The sequence below is a fragment of the Ovis aries genome, chromosome 5, assembly GCF_016772045.2.
Source record: "Ovis aries strain OAR_USU_Benz2616 breed Rambouillet chromosome 5, ARS-UI_Ramb_v3.0, whole genome shotgun sequence".
In the NCBI taxonomy this organism is placed as follows: Eukaryota; Metazoa; Chordata; class Mammalia; order Artiodactyla; family Bovidae; genus Ovis; species Ovis aries.
The window spans coordinates 46,016,002-46,037,120 of record NC_056058.1 but is presented as its reverse complement, the minus strand read 5'-3'; the positions used below and the strand labels follow the sequence as shown (position 1 = coordinate 46,037,120).

At 40.3% G+C, this 21,119-nt stretch overlaps 1 protein-coding gene across 2 annotated transcripts in view; it reads left to right on the top strand.

Annotated features, from left to right (window-relative positions):
* The window catches only part of SPOCK1 (SPARC (osteonectin), cwcv and kazal like domains proteoglycan 1), a 593,060-nt gene that overhangs the window by 556,455 nt on the left and 15,486 nt on the right, over window positions 1-21,119 (top strand). For both annotated transcript variants that reach the window (XM_027970268.2, XM_042250908.1), the window contains 2 exons: window positions 12,180-12,401; window positions 20,418-20,480. In XM_027970268.2, coding sequence (XP_027826069.1) covers window positions 12,180-12,401; window positions 20,418-20,480 — 285 coding nt within the window. The remainder of the gene's footprint in view (window positions 1-12,179; window positions 12,402-20,417; window positions 20,481-21,119) is intronic.

Genomic DNA, 21,119 nt, shown 5'->3' with positions numbered 1-21,119 from the left:
CTTTGTCCATTGCTTTGTTTGCTATTATTTTCTCTCATTCTGAAGGCTGTCTTTTCACCTTGCTTATAGTTTCTTTTGTTGTGCAGAAGCTTTTAATTTTAATTAGGTCCCATTTGTTTATTTTTGCTTTTATTTCCAATATTCTGGGAGATGGGTCATAGGGGATCCTGCTGTGATTTATGTCACATATGATATTTTACGTTTCAGTGCCATTCTCCCATATCATCCCGCCCTCACCCTCTCCCACAGAGTCCAAAAGACTGTTGTATACATCTGTGTCTCTTTTGCTGTTTCGCATATAGGGTTATCATTACCATCTTTCTAAATTCCATATATTTGCATTAGTATGCTGTATTGGTGTTTTGCCTGTTTTCCTCTAGGAGTTTAATAGTTTCTGGTCTTATGTTTAGATCTTTAATCCATTTTGAGTTCATTTTTGTGTATGATGTTAGAAAGTATTAGCTTTATTCTTTTACAAGTAGTTGACCAGTTGTCCCAGCACCACTTGTTAGAGAGATTGTCTTTTCCCCATTGTATATTTGTGCCTACTTTGTCAAAGATAAGGTGTCCATAGGTGTGTGGATTTATCTCTGGGCTTTCTATTTTGTTCCATTGATCTATATTTCTGTCTTTGTGCCAGTACCATACTGTCTTGATGACTGTGGCTTTGTAGTAGAGACTGAAGTCAGGCAGGTTGATTCCTCCAGTTCCATTCTTCTTTCTCAGGATTGCTTTGGCTATTCGAGGTTTTTTATATTTCCATACAAATTGTGAAATTATTTGTTCTAGTTCTCTGAAAAATACTGTTGGTAGCTTGATAGGAATTGCATTGAATCTGTAGATTGCGTTGGGTAGTATACTCATTTTCACTATATTGATTCTTCCAATCCATGAACATGGTAAATTTCTCCATGTATTTGTGTCCTCTTTGATTTCTTTCATCAGTGTTTTATAGTTTTCTATATATAGATCTATTGTTTCTTTAGGTAGATATATTCCTAAGTATTTTATTCTTTTCATTGCAATGGTGAATGGAATTGTTTCCTTAATTTATCTTTCTGTTTTCTCATTGTTAGTGTAGAGGAATACAAGAGATTTATCTGTGTTGTTTTTATATCCTGCCACTTTACTATAATCATTGATTAGCTCTAGTAATTTTCTGGTGGAGTTTTCAGGGTTTTCTATGTAAAGGATCATGTCATCTGCAAACAGCAAGAGTTTTACTTCTTTTCCAATCTGGATTCCCTTTATTTCTTTTTCTGCTCTGATTGCTGTGGCCAAAACTTCCAAAACTATGTTGGATAGTAGTGGTGAGAATGAGCACCCTTGTCTTGTTCCTGACTTAGGGGAAATGCTTTCAATATTTCACCTTTGAGGATAATGTTTGCTGAGGGTTTGTCATATATAGCTTTTATTATGTTGAGGTATGTTCCTTCTATTCCTGCTTTCTGGAGGGTTTTTATCATAAATGGATGTTGAATTTTGTCAAAGGCTTTCTCTGCACCTATTGAGATAATCATATATTTTTTTATTTTTCAATTTGTTAATGTGGTATATTACATTGATTGATTTCCAGATATTGAAGAATCTTTGCATCCCTGGGATAAAGCCCACTTGGTCATGATGTATGATCTTTTTAATATGTTGTTGGATTCTGTTTGCTAGAATTTTGTTAAGGATTTTTGCATCTATGTTTATCAGTGATATTGGCCTGTAGTTTTCTTTTTTTGTGGCATCTTTGTCAGGTTTTGGTATTAGTGAGATGGTGGCCTCATAGAACGAGTTTGGACGTTTACTTTCCTCTGCAATTTTCTGGAAGAGTTTGAGTAGGATAGGTGTTAATTCTTCCTTAAATTTTTGGTAGAATTCAGCTGTGAAGCCATCTGGTCCTGGGCTTTTGTTTGTTGGAAGATTTCTGATTATGTTTCAATTTCCGTGCTTGTGATGGGTTTGTTAAGATTTTCTGTTCCTTCCAGTTCAGTTTTGGAAAGTTGTACTTTTCTAAGAATTTGTCTATTTCTTCCAAGTTGTCCATTTTACTTGCAAATAGTTGCTGATAGTAGTCTCTTATGATCTTTTGTATTTCTGTGTTGTCTTTTGTAATCTCTCCATTTTCATTTCTAATTTTATTGATTTGATTTTCTCCCTTTGTTTCTTGATGAGTCTGGCTAATAATGGTTTGTCAACTTTATTTATCCTCTCAAAGAACCAGCTTTTGGCTTTGTTGATTTTTGCTACGGTCTCTTTTGGTTCTTTTACATGTATTTCTGCCCTAATTTTTAAGATTTCCTTCCTTCTACTGAGCCTGGGGCTCATAATTTCTTCCTTTTCAAGTTGCTTTAGGTGTAGAGTTAGGTTCTTTATTTGACTTTTTTCTTATTTCTTGAGGTAAGCCTGTATTGCTATGAACCTTCCCCTTAGTACTGCTTTTACAGTGTCCCATAGGTTTTGGGCTGTTGTGTTTTCATTTTCATTCATTTCTATGAATACATTGATTTCTTTTTTGATTTCTTCTGTGATTTGTTGGTTATTCAGCAGCGTGTTGTTCAGCCTCCATATGTTGGGATTTTTAATAGTTTTTCTCCTGTAATTGACATCTAATCTTACTGCATTGTGGCCAGAAAAGATGCTTGGAATAATTTCAATTTTTTTTTGAATTTACCAAGGCTAGATTTATGGCCCCAAATGTGATCTATCCTGGAGAAGTTTCCATGTGTGCTTGAGAAAAAGGTGGAATTCATTGTTTTGGGGTGAAATGTCCTATAGATATCAATTAGATCTAACTGGTCTATTGTATCATTTAAAGTTTGTGTTTCCTTGTTATTTTCTGTTTAGTTGATCTATCCATAGGTGTGAGTGGGGCATTAAAGTCTCTCACTATTATTGTGTTATTGTTAATTTCCCCTTTCATACTTGTTAGCATTTGTCTTATATATTGTGGTGCTTCTATGTTGGGTGCATATATACTTATGATTGTTATATCTTCTTCTTGGATTGATCCTTTGATCATTATGTAGTGTCCATCTTTGTCTCTTTTCACAGCCTTTCTTTTAAAGTCTATTTTATCTGATATAAGTATTGCTACTCCTGCTTTTGGTTTCTATTTGCATGGAATATCTTTTTCCAGACCTTCATTTTCAGTCTGCATGTGTGCCTTCTTTTGAAATGGGTCTCTTGTTCAGTTCAGTTCAGTCCCTCAGTTGTGTCCGACTCTTTGCGACCCCATGAATCGCAGCACGCCAGGCCTCCCTGTCCATCACCAACCCCCGGAGTTCACTCAGACTCACGTCCATCGAGTCAGTGATGCCATCCAGCCATATCATCCTCTGTCGTCCCCTTCTCCTCCTGCCCCCAATCCCTCCCAGCATCAGAATATTTTCCAATGAGTCAACTCTTTGCATGAGGTGGCCAAAGTACTGGAGTTTCAGCTTTAGCATCATTCTCTCCAAAGAAATCCCAGGGCTGATCTCCTTCAGAATGGACTGGTTGGATCTCCTTGCAGTCCAAGGGACTCTCAAGAGTCTTCTCCAGCACCACAGTTCAAAAGCATCAATTCTTTGGGGCTCAGCTTTCTTCACAGTCCAAATCTCACATCCATACATGACCACTGGAAAAACCATAGCTTTGACTAGACGGACCTTTGTTGGCAAAGTAATGTCTCTGCTTTTGAATATACTATCTAGGTTGGTCATAACTTTTCTTCCAAGGAGTAAGCATCTTTTAATTTCATGGCTGCAGTCACCAACTGCAGTATTTTGGAGCCCAGAAAAATAAAGTTAGCCACTGTTTCCACTGTGTCCCCATCTGTCTGCCATGAAGTGACGGGACTGGGTGCCATGATCTTAGTTTTCTCAATATTGAGCTTTAAGCCAGCTTTTTCACTCTCCTCTTTCACTTTCATCAAGAGGCTCTTTAGCTCTTCTTCACTTTCGGCCATAAGGGTGGTGTCATCTGCATATCTGAGGTTATTGATATTTCTCCCGGCAATCCTGATTCCAGCTTGTGCTTCTTCCAGCCCAGTGTTTCTCATGATGTACTCTGCACATAAGTTAAGACAACATATATAGGGGTCTTGTTTAATTTTTTTAAATTGGGTTGCAAAGTTATCTAGTATTTAATACTGATTTTTAGGAAATACATTTAAGTACATATAAAGATACAAAAAACAGACTATCGTGTATGAAATAGATAGGCAGTAATGTACAACACAGGGATTTATAGCCATTTTCTTATAATTACCTAGAATGGAGTATAATTTGCAAAAACACTATGCTGTACACCTGAAACTAATACAATATTGTAAATCACCTATTCTTCAATTAAAAGACCATCCCCAAAAAAAGAAATGCAAAAAGACAAAATGGTTGTCTGAGGAGGCCTTACAAATAGCTAAGAAGAGAAGCAAAGGAGTAAAGGAAAGATATACCCATCTGAATGCAGAGTTCCAAAGAATAGCAAAGAGAGATAAGAAAGCCTTTCTAGTGACCAGTGCAAAGAAATAGAGGAAAACAATAGAATGAGAAAGACTAGAGATCTCTTCAAGAAAATTAGAGATATCAAGGGAACATTTCATGCAAAGATGGGCTTGATAAAGGACAAAAATAGTATGGACCTAACAGAAACAGAAGATATTAAGAGGTGGCAAGAATACATAGAAGAACTATACAAAAAAGATCTTTATGACCCAGATAACCACGATGGTGTGATCACCTACCTAGAGCCAGACAACCTGGAATGCAAAGTTAAGTAGGCCTTAGGATGCATCACTATGAACAAAGGTAGTGGAAGTGGTGGAATTCCAGTGGAGCTATTTCAAATCCTGAAAGATGATGCAGTGAAAGTGCTACACTCAATATGCCAGCAAATTTGGAAAACTCAGCAGTGGCTGCAGGAGTGGAAAAGGTCAGTTTTCATTCCAATCCCAAACAAAGGCAATGCCAAAGAATGCTTAAACTACCACACAATTGTACTCATCTCACACGCTAGCAAAGTAATGTTCAAAATTCTCCAAGCCAGGCTTCAAAAGTATGTGAACCATGAACTTCCAGATGTTCAAGCTGGATTTAGAAAAGGCAGAGGAACCAGAGATCAAATTGCCAACATCCGTTGGATCACTAAAAAAGCAAGAGAATTCCAGAAAAATATCTACTTTTGCTTTATTGACTACGCCAAATCCTTTGACTATGTGGATCATAACAAACTGTGGAAAATTCAAGAGATGGGAATACCAGACCACCTGACCTGCCTCTTGAGAAATCTGAATGCAGGTCAAGAAGCAACAGTTAGAACTGGACATGGAACAACAGACTGGTCCAAATTGGGGAGTATCTCAAGGCTGTATATTATCACCCTGCTTATTTAACTTATATGCAGAATATATCATGCAGAATGCCAGGCTGGATGAAACACAAGCTGGAATAAACACCGCCAGAAAAAATATCAATAACCTCAGATAAGCAGATGACACCACCCTTATGGCAGAAAGTGAAGAGGAACTAAAAAGCCTCTTGATGAAAGTGAAAGAGGAGAGTGAAAAAGTTGGGTTAGAACTCAACCTTCAGAAAACTAACATCCTGGCATCCAGCCCCATCACTTCTTGGCAAATAGATATGGAAACAATGGAAACAGTGAGAGACTTTATTTTGGGGGGCTCCAAAATCACTGCAGATGGTGACTGCAGCCATGAAATTCAAAGATATTTGCTCCTTGGGAGAAAAGCTATGACCAACCTGCTGCTACTGCTGCTAAGTCACGTCAGTCGTGTTTGACTCTGTGCGAGCCCACAGACGGCAGCCCACCAGGCTCCCGTCTCTGGGATTCTCCAGGCAACAATACTGGAGTGGGTTGCCATTTTCTTCTCCAGTGCATGAAAGTGAAAAGTGAAAGTGAAGTCGCTCAGTTGTGTCCAACTCCTCACGACCCCACGGACTGTAGCCTACCAGGCTCCTCCGTCCATGGGATTTCCCAGGCAAGAGTACTGGAGTGGGTTGCCATTGCCTTCTCCTAGACAGCATATTAAAAAGCAGAGACATTACATTGCCTACAAAGGTCCATCTAGTCAAAGCTATGTTTTTTCCAGTAGTTGTATATGGATGTGAGAGTTGGACTATAAAAAGAAAGCTGAGCCATGAAGAACTGATGCTTTTGAACTTTGGTGTTGGAGAAGACTCTTTGGAGTCTCTTGGACTGCAAGGAGGTCCAACCAGTCAATCCCAAAGGAAATCAGTCCTGAATATTCATTGCAAGGACTGGTGCTGAAGCTGAAACTCCAATATTTTGGCCGCCTGATGCAGAGAACTGACTCTCTGGATAAGACTCTGATGCTGGGAAAGATTGAAGGCAGGAAGAGAAGGAGATGACAGAGGATGAAATGGTGGATGGCATCACTGACACAATGGACATGAGTTTAAGCAAACTCCAGGAGTTGGTGATGGACAAGGAGGCCTGGTGTGCTGCAGTCCATGGAGTCACAAAGAGTTGGACACGACTGAGTGAACTGACTGATACTTCAATTAAGAAATATATAGAACCACACCATTTTCATAGCTTTAAGCTCTCCTGGCATGGCATATTCTTCAATTTTTTTTCCTTGTCATATAGAAAAAAAATATGTTTCTGTGTGTATGTATACACATGCACACTTTATAGACTGTTTTATGGCCTCCTTTTATTATTCAGCAATACACTATGACTATCTTTCTATACTGTGGAGTAGTATTCTGCTTTGTAGACATGACATAGAATCTCAATATATTGATATAACATAATTCATGTAATTAGACTTTTATTTGGGAGCTTTGAAGTTGCTCCTAATGCCCACCTATTTTAAGCAACATAGCAAACATCTTTGATAACTCAGGCTTTGGGGCATTAGTGAGACTACATTTTGTTTTCCAGAGATAGACTACCCGACAAGCATTCCCTCCACCATCACTGAAGAGGCTGAAGACCATACTTCAAACCTCTCCATATGCCAGAGAGCAAACTGGGGGTTAGGTCTGTGTGTGTCTCTACTTTGGTGGAGCCTCTCACTGCCTCTAACCCACAGGCCACTAGGGGAGCACTTCTCTACACTTTGGCCAGTTGGTACAGAAGGGCTGACTCAATAGCACAGTTGTCAAGATACATGGAGCTTTGCCACAAGCCTTTTCTATGTAGTGATTTTTATTGATTTGTCAAAATAAATATAAAAACACACATTATTTAAAGCAGAGAGTATTTCACCCCATCCCTGACGTCACACTTGTGTTGACAGGATTTCTGAATGTAATCTCTTGGATTGAGCTAAGTGAGTAAGAAGTAACACTGGTAACTGCTGGGACCCAAAGTCTAACCAGGATCTGGTCTCCGACTCAAATCAGAATATTCTTCATAATTTAAGGGTTATTCTTTGCTGTTCACAGCCACCTAGAGAATGTTGATCTAGAGGACAATTTGTTCACCAGGTTGTAATTTTTGCCAATTAAGGGAAAGGTCGATTCTGGGAAGCATATGCTATATGTCCAAAGAGAAGGTCCTGGTGGTTGTATGAGTGTGAAGAGGGATGTAAGATTCTTCCCATTCATGTCAAAGGTTCCTTGGGAGTTGTGCACAGTGGGAGGCTTTTCCCAGGGATCTTCGAGTGGCTGAGCCACTGGGCTTTCTGTACAACCTTTCAATGAAGAGCAGATTGATATGAAAGAGCTGCTTCTTATAGCCTCCAGTTTCAGGAGACTCCTTCTGCTGACATCCAGTGAGCCTGCAAAATGCCTGCCCTTGGCCACAAGCAAATTGAGTCCCTGTAGAGGTTTTTAGGTGTGATGTTCTGAAACAGTTGGAGTTCAGGGATATAAAGGAATGACACTGGGTTCGTCCATGAGGCACAGGAGGGAGAGATATTGTCAGCCCAGGAGTTCTGAAGGGGAAACCATGCAACCCTAGAAGTCCCATGAGTTTGGGGCCAACCAACCAGAAGGGCTGGTCTGTTCCCCCTGCATCCCTGGATAGCAGATGCAGACGCCTCTCTTCTAGAGCCTTCCAAATAGGTGTGGGTGGACTTGACCTTAGCCTACTGCCCAACCAGTTTAGCACTTCTTTTTGGTGCTCAGTAAGCAATATTAAAATTTCCCAGCATCCTGGGATGGAGACATGATCCTGGGATGCCAGCAGTTGCTGTTCCAGACTTATCCCTAAAATGGGGAAATGGGCTCTGGCCCAAAAAGCCATGAAGAGGAAGGACCAAAGGCGGTCAGGAATCATGTTCATAAATGGGTTTACTAGTTCTTCCTTTTCCACAGCTTTAGACCTTAAAGCAGCAATTGAAATGGAAAGATTGACATGATAGCTAGTTAGTACAGTGGAAAAAATGACTTAGCAAATTAAGAACAACTCAGATCTCACCAACCAATCAGACAACAACAGAGAAATGAAGGATACCGCATTATATTGGACTGTCATGTTTCCTTTGGCTCTTCTTGACTCACATTTTTGAGAGATCAAGAAAGTATTACTAAAAACTGTAAGTCTGAAGAGGTGCGGCTAACATTTTTACAAAACAGCTGAAGAAAATGAGAAACTGACATACAGAGAAGTTCAGTAACTTGCCCTTGCACATCACTGACCTGAATTCAGTGTCAAGCAATACAATTTTCAGTTCACTTAAATTTTGTTCCTTTTATTCTTCCTTCTTTGAACTTACTACTTGTTCATTGCCATTTCATTGACTATAAGAACCAATCATAGAATTTTGTGAATATGGAGAAGACAGGCACAAAGACACTGGACATACACTGCAGTGTATAGATTGTACAGTGGATGTACACTGGACTATACACTTAATATACACTACACTGGACAGACACTGGACTGTACACTAGGTGTACACTGGGTGTACATTGAATTGTACACTATACACTAGACACACACTGGTGTACACTGGACATACACTAGACTGTACATTGCACAGTAGGATGTGCCCTTGGACTGTACACCAGGTGTACACTGGACTGTACACCAGACATGCATTTGAACTGTGCACCAGATGTGTCCAGCTGTGCATTTGGGCTATGTGCCAACTGTGTCCAGCTGTGTGCTAGATGTGTCCCGCTGTGTTCCAGCTATATCCAGCTGTGTGCCAGATGTATTCCAGATGTGTCCAGCTGTGTTCCAGCTGTGTGCCAGATGTGTCCAGATGTGTTCCAGCTGTATTCCAGATGTGTCCAGCTGTAGTCCAGATGTGTTCCAGCTGTAGTCCAGATGTGTGCTAGATGTGTCCAGCTATGTTCCAGCTGTATTCCAGATGTGTTCCAGCTGTATTCCAGATGTGTTCCAGCTGTAGTCCAGATGTGTTCCAGCTGTAGTCCAGATGTGTTCCAGCTGTAGTCCAGATGTGTGCTAGATGTGTCCAGCTGTGTTCCAGCTGTATTCCAGATGTGTTCCAGCTGTAGTCCAGATGTGTTCCAGCTGTAGTCCAGATGTGTTCCAGCTGTAGTCCAGATGTGTACTAGATGTGTCCAGCTATGTTCCAGCTGTATTCCAGATGTGTTCCAGTTGTATTCCAGATGTGTTCAGATGTGTTCCAGCTGTATTCCAGCTGTGTGCCAGATATGTCCAGCTATGTTCCAGATGTGTTCCAGCTATGTCCAGCTGTGTGCCAGCTGTATCCAGCTGTGTGCCAGATGTGCATTTGGGCTGTATGCCAGTTGTGTCCAGATATGGCCAACTGTGTGCCAGCTATGCACCAGATGTGCCCTAGATGTGTGCTGGACGTACACTACTGTACACTGGACTGTACACCACTGTATACAGTACACTGGATTGTACATTATGTACACTGGACATACATTGGATGTACACTGGACTGTGCACTACTATACACTGGACTGTGAAGAAATTTAAACAAGTACCAGCATGATGTTTGATATATCATGGACACACATCCTTTGAACATATATATGCAAAATGGCCAGGTCTAATGATGTCAGGAGTTAGTTTCTTCTGATTGTTCCTTGAGGTCTAGATAACATTAGTCTGTTTTCAATTTCAAGATGCCAAAAAAGTTTAAAGATCAACTTGCTTACATTTTATTACAACCAAAGAGTGAGTGATTCTAAATTATATAATGTATAGCTCAAAAACAAAAAACAAAACCCCCACAACTGAACTTAGCATAGATGTACATTTTTTTTTTTACCATGATTCATGTTTTTCAAGAAGAAAATTTGGTGACAAACATTTGTAAAGAAGTTCTCAGAGTTCTGGGAACACTAAAAAATAAAATTTCCCTTTCCTATGTATTAAAATGGTAATATCTTCTAACATGGATGAATATCACATAAATTATTCTATACAAAAGTGTGTAGCCATTTAGTGTCAGAGTAAATTATCTTCCTTTATTCAGTTGCCCCTGAGGACATCATCAACAGAGATTGTCCAGTCATGACCTTCAGTCAAAGAAGAGGCCAGATTATGTTCCATAGTATCTCTTCTTGAGAAGGGGTATTTTTCTAAGATGTGTTTTAAGATATCAAAAAGAATAAATTTAAAAATGGAAGGATTTTTATATTGGAAGGGGCTAAACTTTGCAACAGCTAGACAACATCTCTCAACAAATTCCATTGGGCACTTCCTGTGTGCCTCTACAGGCTGAGTCTATGAAGGAAACAAGATAGTCTTTGCTGTCAAGTAGCTAAGAGTCTAATTTACAGGTACTGAAAATGGGAGGGAAGCATAGGCTTCCATGAGAGCTCAGAGGAGGAGCTGTAACAGTTTACTGACCTCTGGACAGTGAAGACTCTTTTGTAAAGACACTGCTTTAAAGGGTGGGCATGCTTTGTTCTGTCCTATATCGTGCTGGCTAAGCAGGGGGTTCCTGCTGAGACACATAGAATCCAATGACAGGCTAGGTAAGAACCCCAGAGGGACAATCAACGCCATCAGAAGCCTCACTGACAGTTACTCTGTCACCCCTTGCATTGCTCATCCCTCAGCTTAGCACCCAAACCTACTGGATGTCCTCAGGGTAGGAGGATCCCATGTCATGCAAGGCAGAGGCAGCCCTAGAAGAGGAGGGACCGAGAATATAGACTCAAGGTTGGGCCACCTGGGCTTGAATCTCAGCCCCACAGCTGTATGACCTTGAATAGGTAACTTAAACCTTGAGCTTAAAAAAAAAAATCTTCAGAGAGGATAAAGCATCATTTCATAAGCTGTTAGAAGGATTCAGTGAGATAATCAACTATAAAATGCTTAGAAGAGTGCCTTAAGTAACACAAAAGTGAACTATTTTCATAATTTTCTCAGGAAAATAAAACCAGTCTTAGAAATCCAGATTATGGAATAATTTGAAATGGCCTGGTGGTTTTGATTCTGAAAGAAAGATGAGTTTTAGATGTGGGGCACATCTTTTCTGGGGCTTGTCTGCAGTAGACTTAATATCCCCAGTGTTAAGCCAAGCGTCATTATTTGAGTACATATAGTTTCCATTGTAGAAACAATTCTTTAAGAAAACTACCACTCCTCCCCATCCCTGGGAAATAAGAAAGAAATGACTGTCTGAGTCAATTTGGATTCCATATCATTTATCTCTTGAGGGGATTGCAGGAAAAAAAAAATGGAGAACAGAGGCAGGTATCTGGCTTGTTTTCCCATTAATGTTCAGACTTTGGGATTGAACAGTCCTTTGAGATATAATCACTGCTTCTGGATTGTGCCACCTAGTTTCATTTCACTGCCATCCTTTTTACAATAGGTTCTTTTGGTTTTTCAAATAATTTTTCCTCAATATAAAAGCATAGTTTGCAATATTATCCATTAGTCCTCTTACTCACCATGTTTTACTCTTCTTTTCCGGTATCCTTTATTTTAAGCAAGTCTCATAAATTCCTATTTATGAATTTCTAATATCTTTGTATAGATAGAATCTATACTCTCTATATACATGAAAACTCCTATTTATATAACAGATAAATTAGCACTGGGGATTTGTTCCTGTTAGAACACATTTTCCTCAAATGCTGACTTCCATTTTAGTGCATTTTAAATTGTTTCATTTAAAAACCAACCACCACCACATATTCTGGTAGAAGGCTGCTGAGAATATACCTGGGGAGGGGGTGGGCCCTGGGGCACCCTTTGGGACAGAAAGCTGGAAGCCAGCAGGGCAGGAGAGAGCAGGCTGAGACATGTCCTTTCCATCACAGGGTTTGACACCAGTATCCTGCCCATCTGCAAGGACTCCCTGGGCTGGATGTTCAACAAGTTGGATATGAACTATGACCTCCTGCTTGACCACTCAGAGATCAACGCCATCTACCTGGATAAGTACGAGCCCTGTATCAAGCCTCTCTTCAATTCCTGTGACTCCTTCAAGGATGGCAAGCTCTCTAACAATGAGTGGTGCTACTGCTTCCAGAAGCCTGGAGGTAAGGCAGGAGGGAAGTGGGGCCCAGTGGCCAAGACCGCCATGCTGGGTAGGGAAGGCCCATCTATCATGCACTGGGGAGACAGACAGGAGCAGGAGGCAGAAAAACACAGCTGGAGAATAACACATTCCTCCATCAGATGGCATGCTAAAAGGCTCATTTCTCTTAATTGATCTCCACTTTCAGCATGGTAGAGAAAACCCAAGAACATAATCAAGGAATGTGTTATTCCAGTCCTCCTTTTAGGAAAATCTTTTACCATTTGTGCCTTAGCTTTTCCATCTGTAAAGTGGGTGTAGAAACCTGTTACATAATTTCCAAGGTCAGTGTAAGATTCTTAATATCTTTATTTTTTACAGATTAGGTTCTTGTGTGTTTGTTTTTAATAGAGACTCTCTCTATACAAAAATATTAGAATTGTTCTAGTCATATGTATTGCAAATAGTTTATTTTTCCCCCAATTATGACTTTGTGTATTTTTCCCAAGAAGAAATTTTAAGTTTTAAGATAGTCAAATTTTTCTGTCTATATTTTAGGGATTCTTAGAACCTATGCAGCTTATGTTAAGCTTACATAGGCATTTCGCACTGTGAGATAGTAAAACAATTTCCTTTTGTTTTCTTTAGTCCTTCTGTGTTTTTTTTTTTTAATGGAAATATCTTATCATTTTAGTTTTTTGTGTGTATAGTCAAGCAGGGTCCCTATCCTTGGAGACAGCTCACTACTTGCCCACTTGTCACTTATTGACTAGCCCATCTTTCCCATACTAATTTGAAATGCTTCCTCTATCATTTATACAACTCCTGTATGTTCTATGTATGTCTCTTTCTGGGTGCTCTGCCCTATTAATTGACATGTTTTATTATTTAGTGGTCTGTTCTCTCCCCCCCTTCATGGATCATGCCTTATCATGGCAAAGGGACTTGCATCACTCAATGAAGCCATGAGCCATGCCATGTAGGGCCACCCACGATGGCTGGGTCATAGTGAAGAGTTTTGATAAAACACGATCCATTCCAGGAGGAAATGGCAATCCATTCCAGTATTCTTGCCTAGGGAATGCCATGGATAGTATGAAAAGGCAAAAAGATATGAGCCTCCCAGGTCAGAAGGTGTTCGATATGCTACTGCAGAAGACCAGAGGGAAATTACTAACAGCTCCAGAAAGAATGAAGCAGCTGGGCCAAAGAAGAAACAAATGCTGAGTGTGGGTGTGTCTGGTGGTAAAAGTAAAGTCTGATGCTGTAAAAAATAATATTTCATAGGAAACTGGAATGTTAGGCCCATGAATCAAGGTAAATTGGAGGTGGCCAAGCAGGAGAGACTGAACATTGACATTTTAGGAATCAGTAAACTAAAATGGAAAGGAGTGGGCAAATTTAATGAAGATGACCACTGTATCTACTGTTATGGGCAAGAATCCCTTAGAAGAAATGGAGCAGTCTTCATAGTCCACAAGAGTTCAAAATGCAGTACTTCGATGCAATTTCAAAGACACAATGATCTTGATCCTGTTCCAAGGCAAACCATTGAACATCACAAAAACCCAAAACTATGCTCAAAATTCTCCAGGCCAGGCTTCAGCAATATGCAGAGATCAAATTGCCATCATCTGCTGGATCATTGAAAAAGCAAGAGAGTTTCAGAAAAACATCTATTTCTGCTTTATTGACTATGCCAAAGCCTTTGACTGTGTGGATCACAATAAACTGTGGAAAATTCTGAAAGAGATGGGAATACCAGACCACCTGATCTGCCTCTTGAGAAACCTGTGTGCAGATTAGGAAGCAACAGATAGAACTGGAGCTGGAACAACAGACTGGTTCCAAATAGGAAAAGGAGTACGTCAAGGCTGTATATTGTCACCCTGCTTATTTAACTTATATGCAGAGTACATCATGAGGAACGCTGGGCTGGAAGAAGCACAAGCTGGAATCAAGATTGCTGGGAGAAATATCAATAACCTCAGATATGCAGACGACACCACCCTTATGGCAGAAAGTGAAGAGGAACTAAAAAGCCTCTTGATGAAAGTGAAAAAGGGGAGTGAAAAACTTAGCTTAAAGCTCAACATACAGAAAACTAAGATCATGGCATCTGGTCTCGTCACTTCATGGCAAATAGATGGGGAAACAGTGGCTGACTTTATTTTGCTGGGCTCCAAAATCACTGCAGATGGTGATTGCAGCCATGAAATTAAAAGACGCTTATTCCTTGGAAGGAAAGTTATGACCAACCTAGACAGCATATTAAAAAGTAGAGACATTACTTTGTCAATAAACGTCCATCTAGTCAAGGCTATGGTTTTTCCAGTGGTCATGTATGGATGTGAGAGTTGGACTATAAAGAAAGCTGAGCCACGAAGAATTGATGCTTTTGAACTGTGGTGTTGGAGAGGATTCTTGAGAGTCCCTTGGACTGCAAGAAGATCCAACCAGTCCATCCTAGAGGAGATAAGTCCTGGGTGTTCATTGGAAGGATTGATGTTGGAAGCTGAAACTCCAATACTTTGGCCACCTAATGTGAAGAGCTGACTCATTGGAAAAGACCCTGAAGCTGGGAAAGATTGAGGGAAGGGGGAGAAGGGGACAACAGAGGATGAGATGGTTGGATTGCATCACCAGCTCAATGGACATGGGTTTGGGTGGACTCCAGGAGTTGGTGATGGACAGGGTAGCCTGGCGTGCTGTGGTTAATGGGGTCACAAAGTGTTGGACACGACTGAGCGACTGAACTGGAATTGGATGCCCAACCCACTGATACCTAAGAAGCTGAAGTTGACCAGTTCTATGAAGATCTACAACATCTTCTACAACTAACACAAAAGATGTCCTTTTCATCATTGGGGATTGCAATGCCAAAGCAGGAAGTCAGCAGATACCCAGAAGAACAGGCAAGTTGGATCTTGGAGTACAAAATTAAGCAGGGCAAAGGCTAACAGAGTGTTGTCAAGAGAATGCACTGGTCATAGAAAACACCTTTTCCCAACAACATAGGAGACAACTTTACACATGGATATTACCAGATGGTCAATAGTGAAATCAGATTGATTATGTTCTTTGCAGCTGAAGATGGAGAAGCTCTATATAGTCAGCAAAAACAAGACTTGGAGCTGACTGTGGCTCAGATCATCAGCTTCTTATTGAAAAATTCAGGCTTAAATTGAAGAAGGTAGGGAAAACTACTAGGCCATTTAGGTATGATCTAAATCAAATCCCTTACGATTATATAATGGAGGTGATGAATGGATTCAACAGATTTTATCTGGTAGACAGAGTACCTGAAGAACTATGGACAGGTTTGTACCATTGTACAGGAGGCAGTGACCAAAATCATGTCCAAGAAAAAGAAATGTAAGATGGCAACGTGGTTGTCCAGGAGACTTTACAGACAGTTGAGGAAAGAAGAGAAGCAGAAGTCATGTGAGAAAGGGAAAGATATACCCAACTGCACGTAGAGTTCCAAAGAACAGCAAGGAGAGAGAAGAAGGCTTTCTTAAATGAACAATGCAAAGAAATAGAGGAAAGCAATATCATCAGAAAGACTAGAGATCTCTTTAAGAAAATTGGAGATATCAAGGGAACATTTCATGCAAGGATGGGAATCAAAAAGGACAGAAATGGTAAGGACCTAACAGAAGCAGAAGAGATTAAGAAGCAATGACAAGAATACACAGAAGAACTTGACAAAAAGGTCTTAATGAACCAGATAACCATGATGATGTGATCACTCACCTAATGCTGGATATCCTGGAGTGTGAAGTCAAGTCAGTCTTAGGAAGCATTGCTGCCAGTAAAGCTAGTGGCAGTGATGGAATTCCAGCTGACTGATTTAAAATACAAAAGTTGATGCTGTTAAAGTGCTACACGCAGCATGTCAGCAAATTTGGAAAACTCAGCAGTGGCCACAGGACTAGAAATGGTCAGTTTGCATTCCAATCCCAAAGAAAGGCATTGCCAAAGAATGATCAATCTACCATATAATTGCACTCATTTCACATGCTAGCAAGGTTATGCTCAAAATCCTTTAAGGTAGGCTTCAACAGTATGTAAACTGAGAATTTCCAAATGTACAAGCTGGGTTTTGAAAAGGCAGAGGAACCAGAAATCAAACTGCCAACATCCATTGGATCATGGAGAAAGCAAGGGAGTTCCAGAAAAACATCTACTTCTGCTTCACTACTTCATGCTTCCCTTGTGGCTCAGCTGGTAAAGAATCTGCCTGCTATGTGGGAGACATGGGTTCAGTCCCTGGGTTGGGAAGATCCCCTGGAGAAGGGAAAGGCTACCCACTCCATTATTCTGGCCTAGAGAATTCCATGGACTATATAGTTCATGGGGTTGCAAAGAGTCAGGCATGACTGAGCGACGTTTACTGCTTCACTGACTGTGCTAAAGCCTTAGACTGTGTGGATCACAACAAACTGTGGAAAATTCTTCAAGAGATAGGAGTACCAGACTACCTTACCTGTTTCCTGAGAAACCTGTATCTTGGTCAGGAAGCAACAGTTAGAACCAGACATGGAACAATGGACTGGTTCAAAATTGGGAAAGGAGTACAACAGGGCTATATATTGTCACTCTGCTTATGTAACTTATATGCAGCATACATCATGAGAAATGCCAGAGTGGATGAATCACAAGCTGGAATCAAGATTGCCAGGAGAAACATCAACCACCTTAGATATGCAGATGATACTATTCTAATGGCAGAAAATGTAGAGGAACTATTGGTGAGGGTGAAAGAAGACAATGAAAAAGTTGGCTTGAAACTCAACATTCAAAAAACTAAGATCATGGCATCCACTCTCATCACATCATGGCAAACAGAAGTGGAAAAGTAGAAGCAATAACAGATTTTATTTTCTTGGGCTCCAAAATTACTGTGGACAATGACTATGGTCATGAAATTAAAAGATGCTTGCTCCTTGGAAGAAAAGCTATGGCAAACCTAGATAGCATACTAAAAAGCAAAGACATCACTTTTTCAACCAAGGTCCGTGTAGTCCAAGCTATAATAGCTTTTCTAGTGGTCATATACAGATGTGAGATTTGGACCATTTAGAAGCCTGTTGTTTTCCAGTCACTATGTCCAACTATTTGCAACGCCATGAACTGCAGCATGCTAGGCCTCCTTGTCCTTCACCATCTCCCAGAGTTTGCTCAAACTCATGTCCATTGAGTTGATGAGGCCATCCAACCATCTCATCCTCTGTTGCCCCCTTCTCCTCCTGCCCTCAATCTTTCCCAGCTTCAGGACCTTTTCCAGTGAGTCAGTCCTTTACATCAGGTGGCCCAAGTATTGCAGCTTCATCTTCAGCATCAGTCCTTCTACTGAATATTCAAGGTTGATTTCCTTAGGGATTGACTAGTTTGGCCTCCTTGTTGTTCAAGGGACTCTCAAGAGTCTTTTCCAGTACCATAATTCTAAAGCATCAATTTTTTGGCCTTCTTTATGGTTCAACTCTCACATCCATACATATCTACTGAAAAAAACATAACTTTGACTTACAGCTTGGTCAGCAAAGTGATAGCTCTGCTTTTTAATATGCTGTCTAGGTTTGTCATAGCTTTTTTCCCTAGGAGCAAACATCTTTTAATTTCATGCCTGGAGTCACCATCTGCAGGGATTTTGGAGCCCAAGAAAATAAAATTTGTCACTGTTTCTACATTTTCCCCATCTATTTTCCAAGAAGTTATGGGAGTGGATGCCATGATCTTAGTTTTTTGAATGTTGAGTTTCAAGCCAGTTTTTTCACATTCCTCTTTCACCCTCATCAAGAAGCGCTTTAGTTCCTCTTTGATTTTTGCCATTGGAAAAGAAGTCTGAGCGCCGAAGAATTTATGCTTTCAAATTGTGGTGCTTCAGAAAGCTCTTGAGAGTCCCTTGGAAAGCAAGGAGATCAAACCAGTCAATCCTAAAGGAAATCAACACTGAATATTCATTAGAAGGACTGATGTTGAAGCTAAAGCTCTAATACTTTGGCCACCTGGTACAAAGAGCTGACTCATTAGAAAAGATCCTGATGCTGGGAAAGATTGATGGCAAAAGGAGAAGGGGGCAGCAGATGACATACTTAGATAGCATCAATGACTCAATGGATATGAATGTGCAAACGTAGGGAGATAGTGAAGGACAGGGAAGCCTGGTGAATTGCCATCCATGGGATCGCAAAGAGTTGGACTTAGTGACTGAACAACGATGACAACCACAGCCTCCTACCATTAATCTTTTTATCGGAATTTTCCTGAATATTCTTGTTTTTATGTTTATTGTTATATGTTCTGTAAGTTTGAACTCTTTGAATTTTATAATGTTTATTCCGTTAAAAATCCTACTGGTATTTCTTTAGAATCAGACAAAATTAGAGTTGAGAGCTATATAATATTGACTCCTTTTATCCTAGAATACTGTTTGTCTGTTAACCAGTGGAGCTCTAAGTTTTGTTCTCACAGATATACTTCCCTTGTGTTTATTATTGTTGCCAGTGCAAATAAAATCCATTTTTCTCATTTTATTGATGATACTTATTCTGGTTGGCTTCCTTGAATTTTTTAGGCTTGCAGTCATATTATCTGGAAAGAGTGATAATTTTTTCTCTTTTCAATTTTTATACCTCATTTATTTCTCTTTTCTAATCACATCAGCTGGTCGTTCCAAATCGATGTTAATAATAGCCATGATTTTTACTTCAATAGGAATGCTTGTAGTGGTTCATCATTAACCGTAATGATAGCTTTGGGCTTGAGTTCATAGAAAATCATGTGGTTTTAGCCCCAGAATCCAGGTGGGGGCTGAGTGAGAAGCAACGTCTCAGGTCTAATGATCACCTGGGGGTGTAATATCAGGCCGCTAGAATGAGGTGACTGCTCTAACCAGAGGTATGTAAGTGCCCTGAGAATCAGAATGTTGTGGTCTCTGTAGGAAGACTGTAAGCAAATAGCAGAGCCTCCCAGGGCCATAGCAATGGCAGGTCATGGTAAAATTTAAGATTAGTGAGATCCCCCTTCTTTTTGCTTGGAGTGGAAGTCAAAAGGGTACCACGCACTTCCATATGCCCTCCTTAGCCATGTGGCTCCCACTCTATCAGCCCTGCACTTGAGTTTGTTTGTAATGGCATTTGTTTTTTAAATGAAGAAACTTGGAGGCTGAGCACAATAAAGAGACTGGTCCAAAGTATTAATACTTAGCTAGGAGGTGGCAGAATCCAGAGTTAAGGTCTTATTCTTCTATACTCACTGCTTCTCTACATCTCTTCTGTACCTTCAGAGTTGTCCTTAGAGACCTATGTTTGACTTTCCTGGGATAGTGAGTCACGAAGTCAGAAGTAGCCATTGTAATCGTATTTCTATCCTGCAGCAAGACATGGGGTAGATTAAGTTTTTGTCCCAGTCTGTGGATTCAGTACATGTACCCACTAATAACCTTTCATCCTGGTTCTCAGCTCATATAATCTTGGCTGACAGGAGACTTTTTCTTATATGCTCAGTCGCTCAGTCGTGTCCAGTTCTTTGCAACCCCATGGACTATAGCCAGCCAGGCTCCTCTGTCCATGGAATATTCTAGGCGAGCATACTGGAGTGGGTTGCCATTTCCTACTCCAGAGGATCTTCTTGACCCAGGGAATGAACCTGAGTGGTCTCTTGTGTGTCCTGTACTGGCACACATATTCTTTACCACCATACCACCTGAGGTGGTAAATATGAGGAAGTAAATAATGAAACCGCCCTACTAGACAGTTGATATCTGCTTAAACTGGTGGTGAGAAAAAAGATTCATATACATGCAAATAGCCCCAAATACTATTTTAAGTACCTAGTGGTATACGATGTTTTGTTTTTTTTTTAAATTAGTAACACTAATGGCCTGAATTTGTTTTGCTGCATAGTAACAGCAGATGGAGTAATTCCACTCCCAGGTGTGTCATTGTCTACATTTCACGTCAAGAGTGAAGCCAATCATTAGACATTATATCCCTTACCATCTGGAAACTGACTTTCATAAATTATTTTTTAGGTCTCCCTTGCCAGAATGAAATGAACAGGATCCAGAAGTTGAGCAAGGGGAAAAGCCTGTTGGGTGAGTACCATTTCTTGCTACTCATTTAAACAACTAATTAAACCATCCGTGTCTCATGTAATATCTAGCACAGCAACGGTTATTCAATTAGGGACCAGTGCTTTGTGAAAGAAATGCCTCATTTTACCCAAGACAAGGTTCTTCTAGGAAGCTGGTAATATGCCACAGGCCACAGGGCATACTCTTGAGGATCAGAGAGCTGGCTGAGAAATGCTACTTGCTCCATCAGTTGAAAGAGAGATCAAAGGTAAGCCCAGGACCAGCGGGCAGGTCACCAGAGCTGAAATTGAGCACTGTCTTTACTGCTAACTCCTCCCTGATCTTGGATTTTTTTTTTTCTTTCAAGTATATCCATTAAATGTGGCTCTCAAGTGTTCCAAGTTAAAATGATAAAATCTATAAATTATAGAATTTCCTATATTCCCCAGATCAAGTTGTCCATTCAAGGAGGAAGATGAACTGATTCCCTTCTAAATTTACCAGACAGGGTCTGAGGACTTGAGTGCACTTCGACACATTTCTGTTTCATCTGCGTAATCCCTGGACCCTGTCTCTACATTTCTCCTCTTTTATCCAAACATTGAGGTGGAAGCTAGTGGGATGTGTGTGTGTGTGTATTTCCCTGGCATACACATCTGT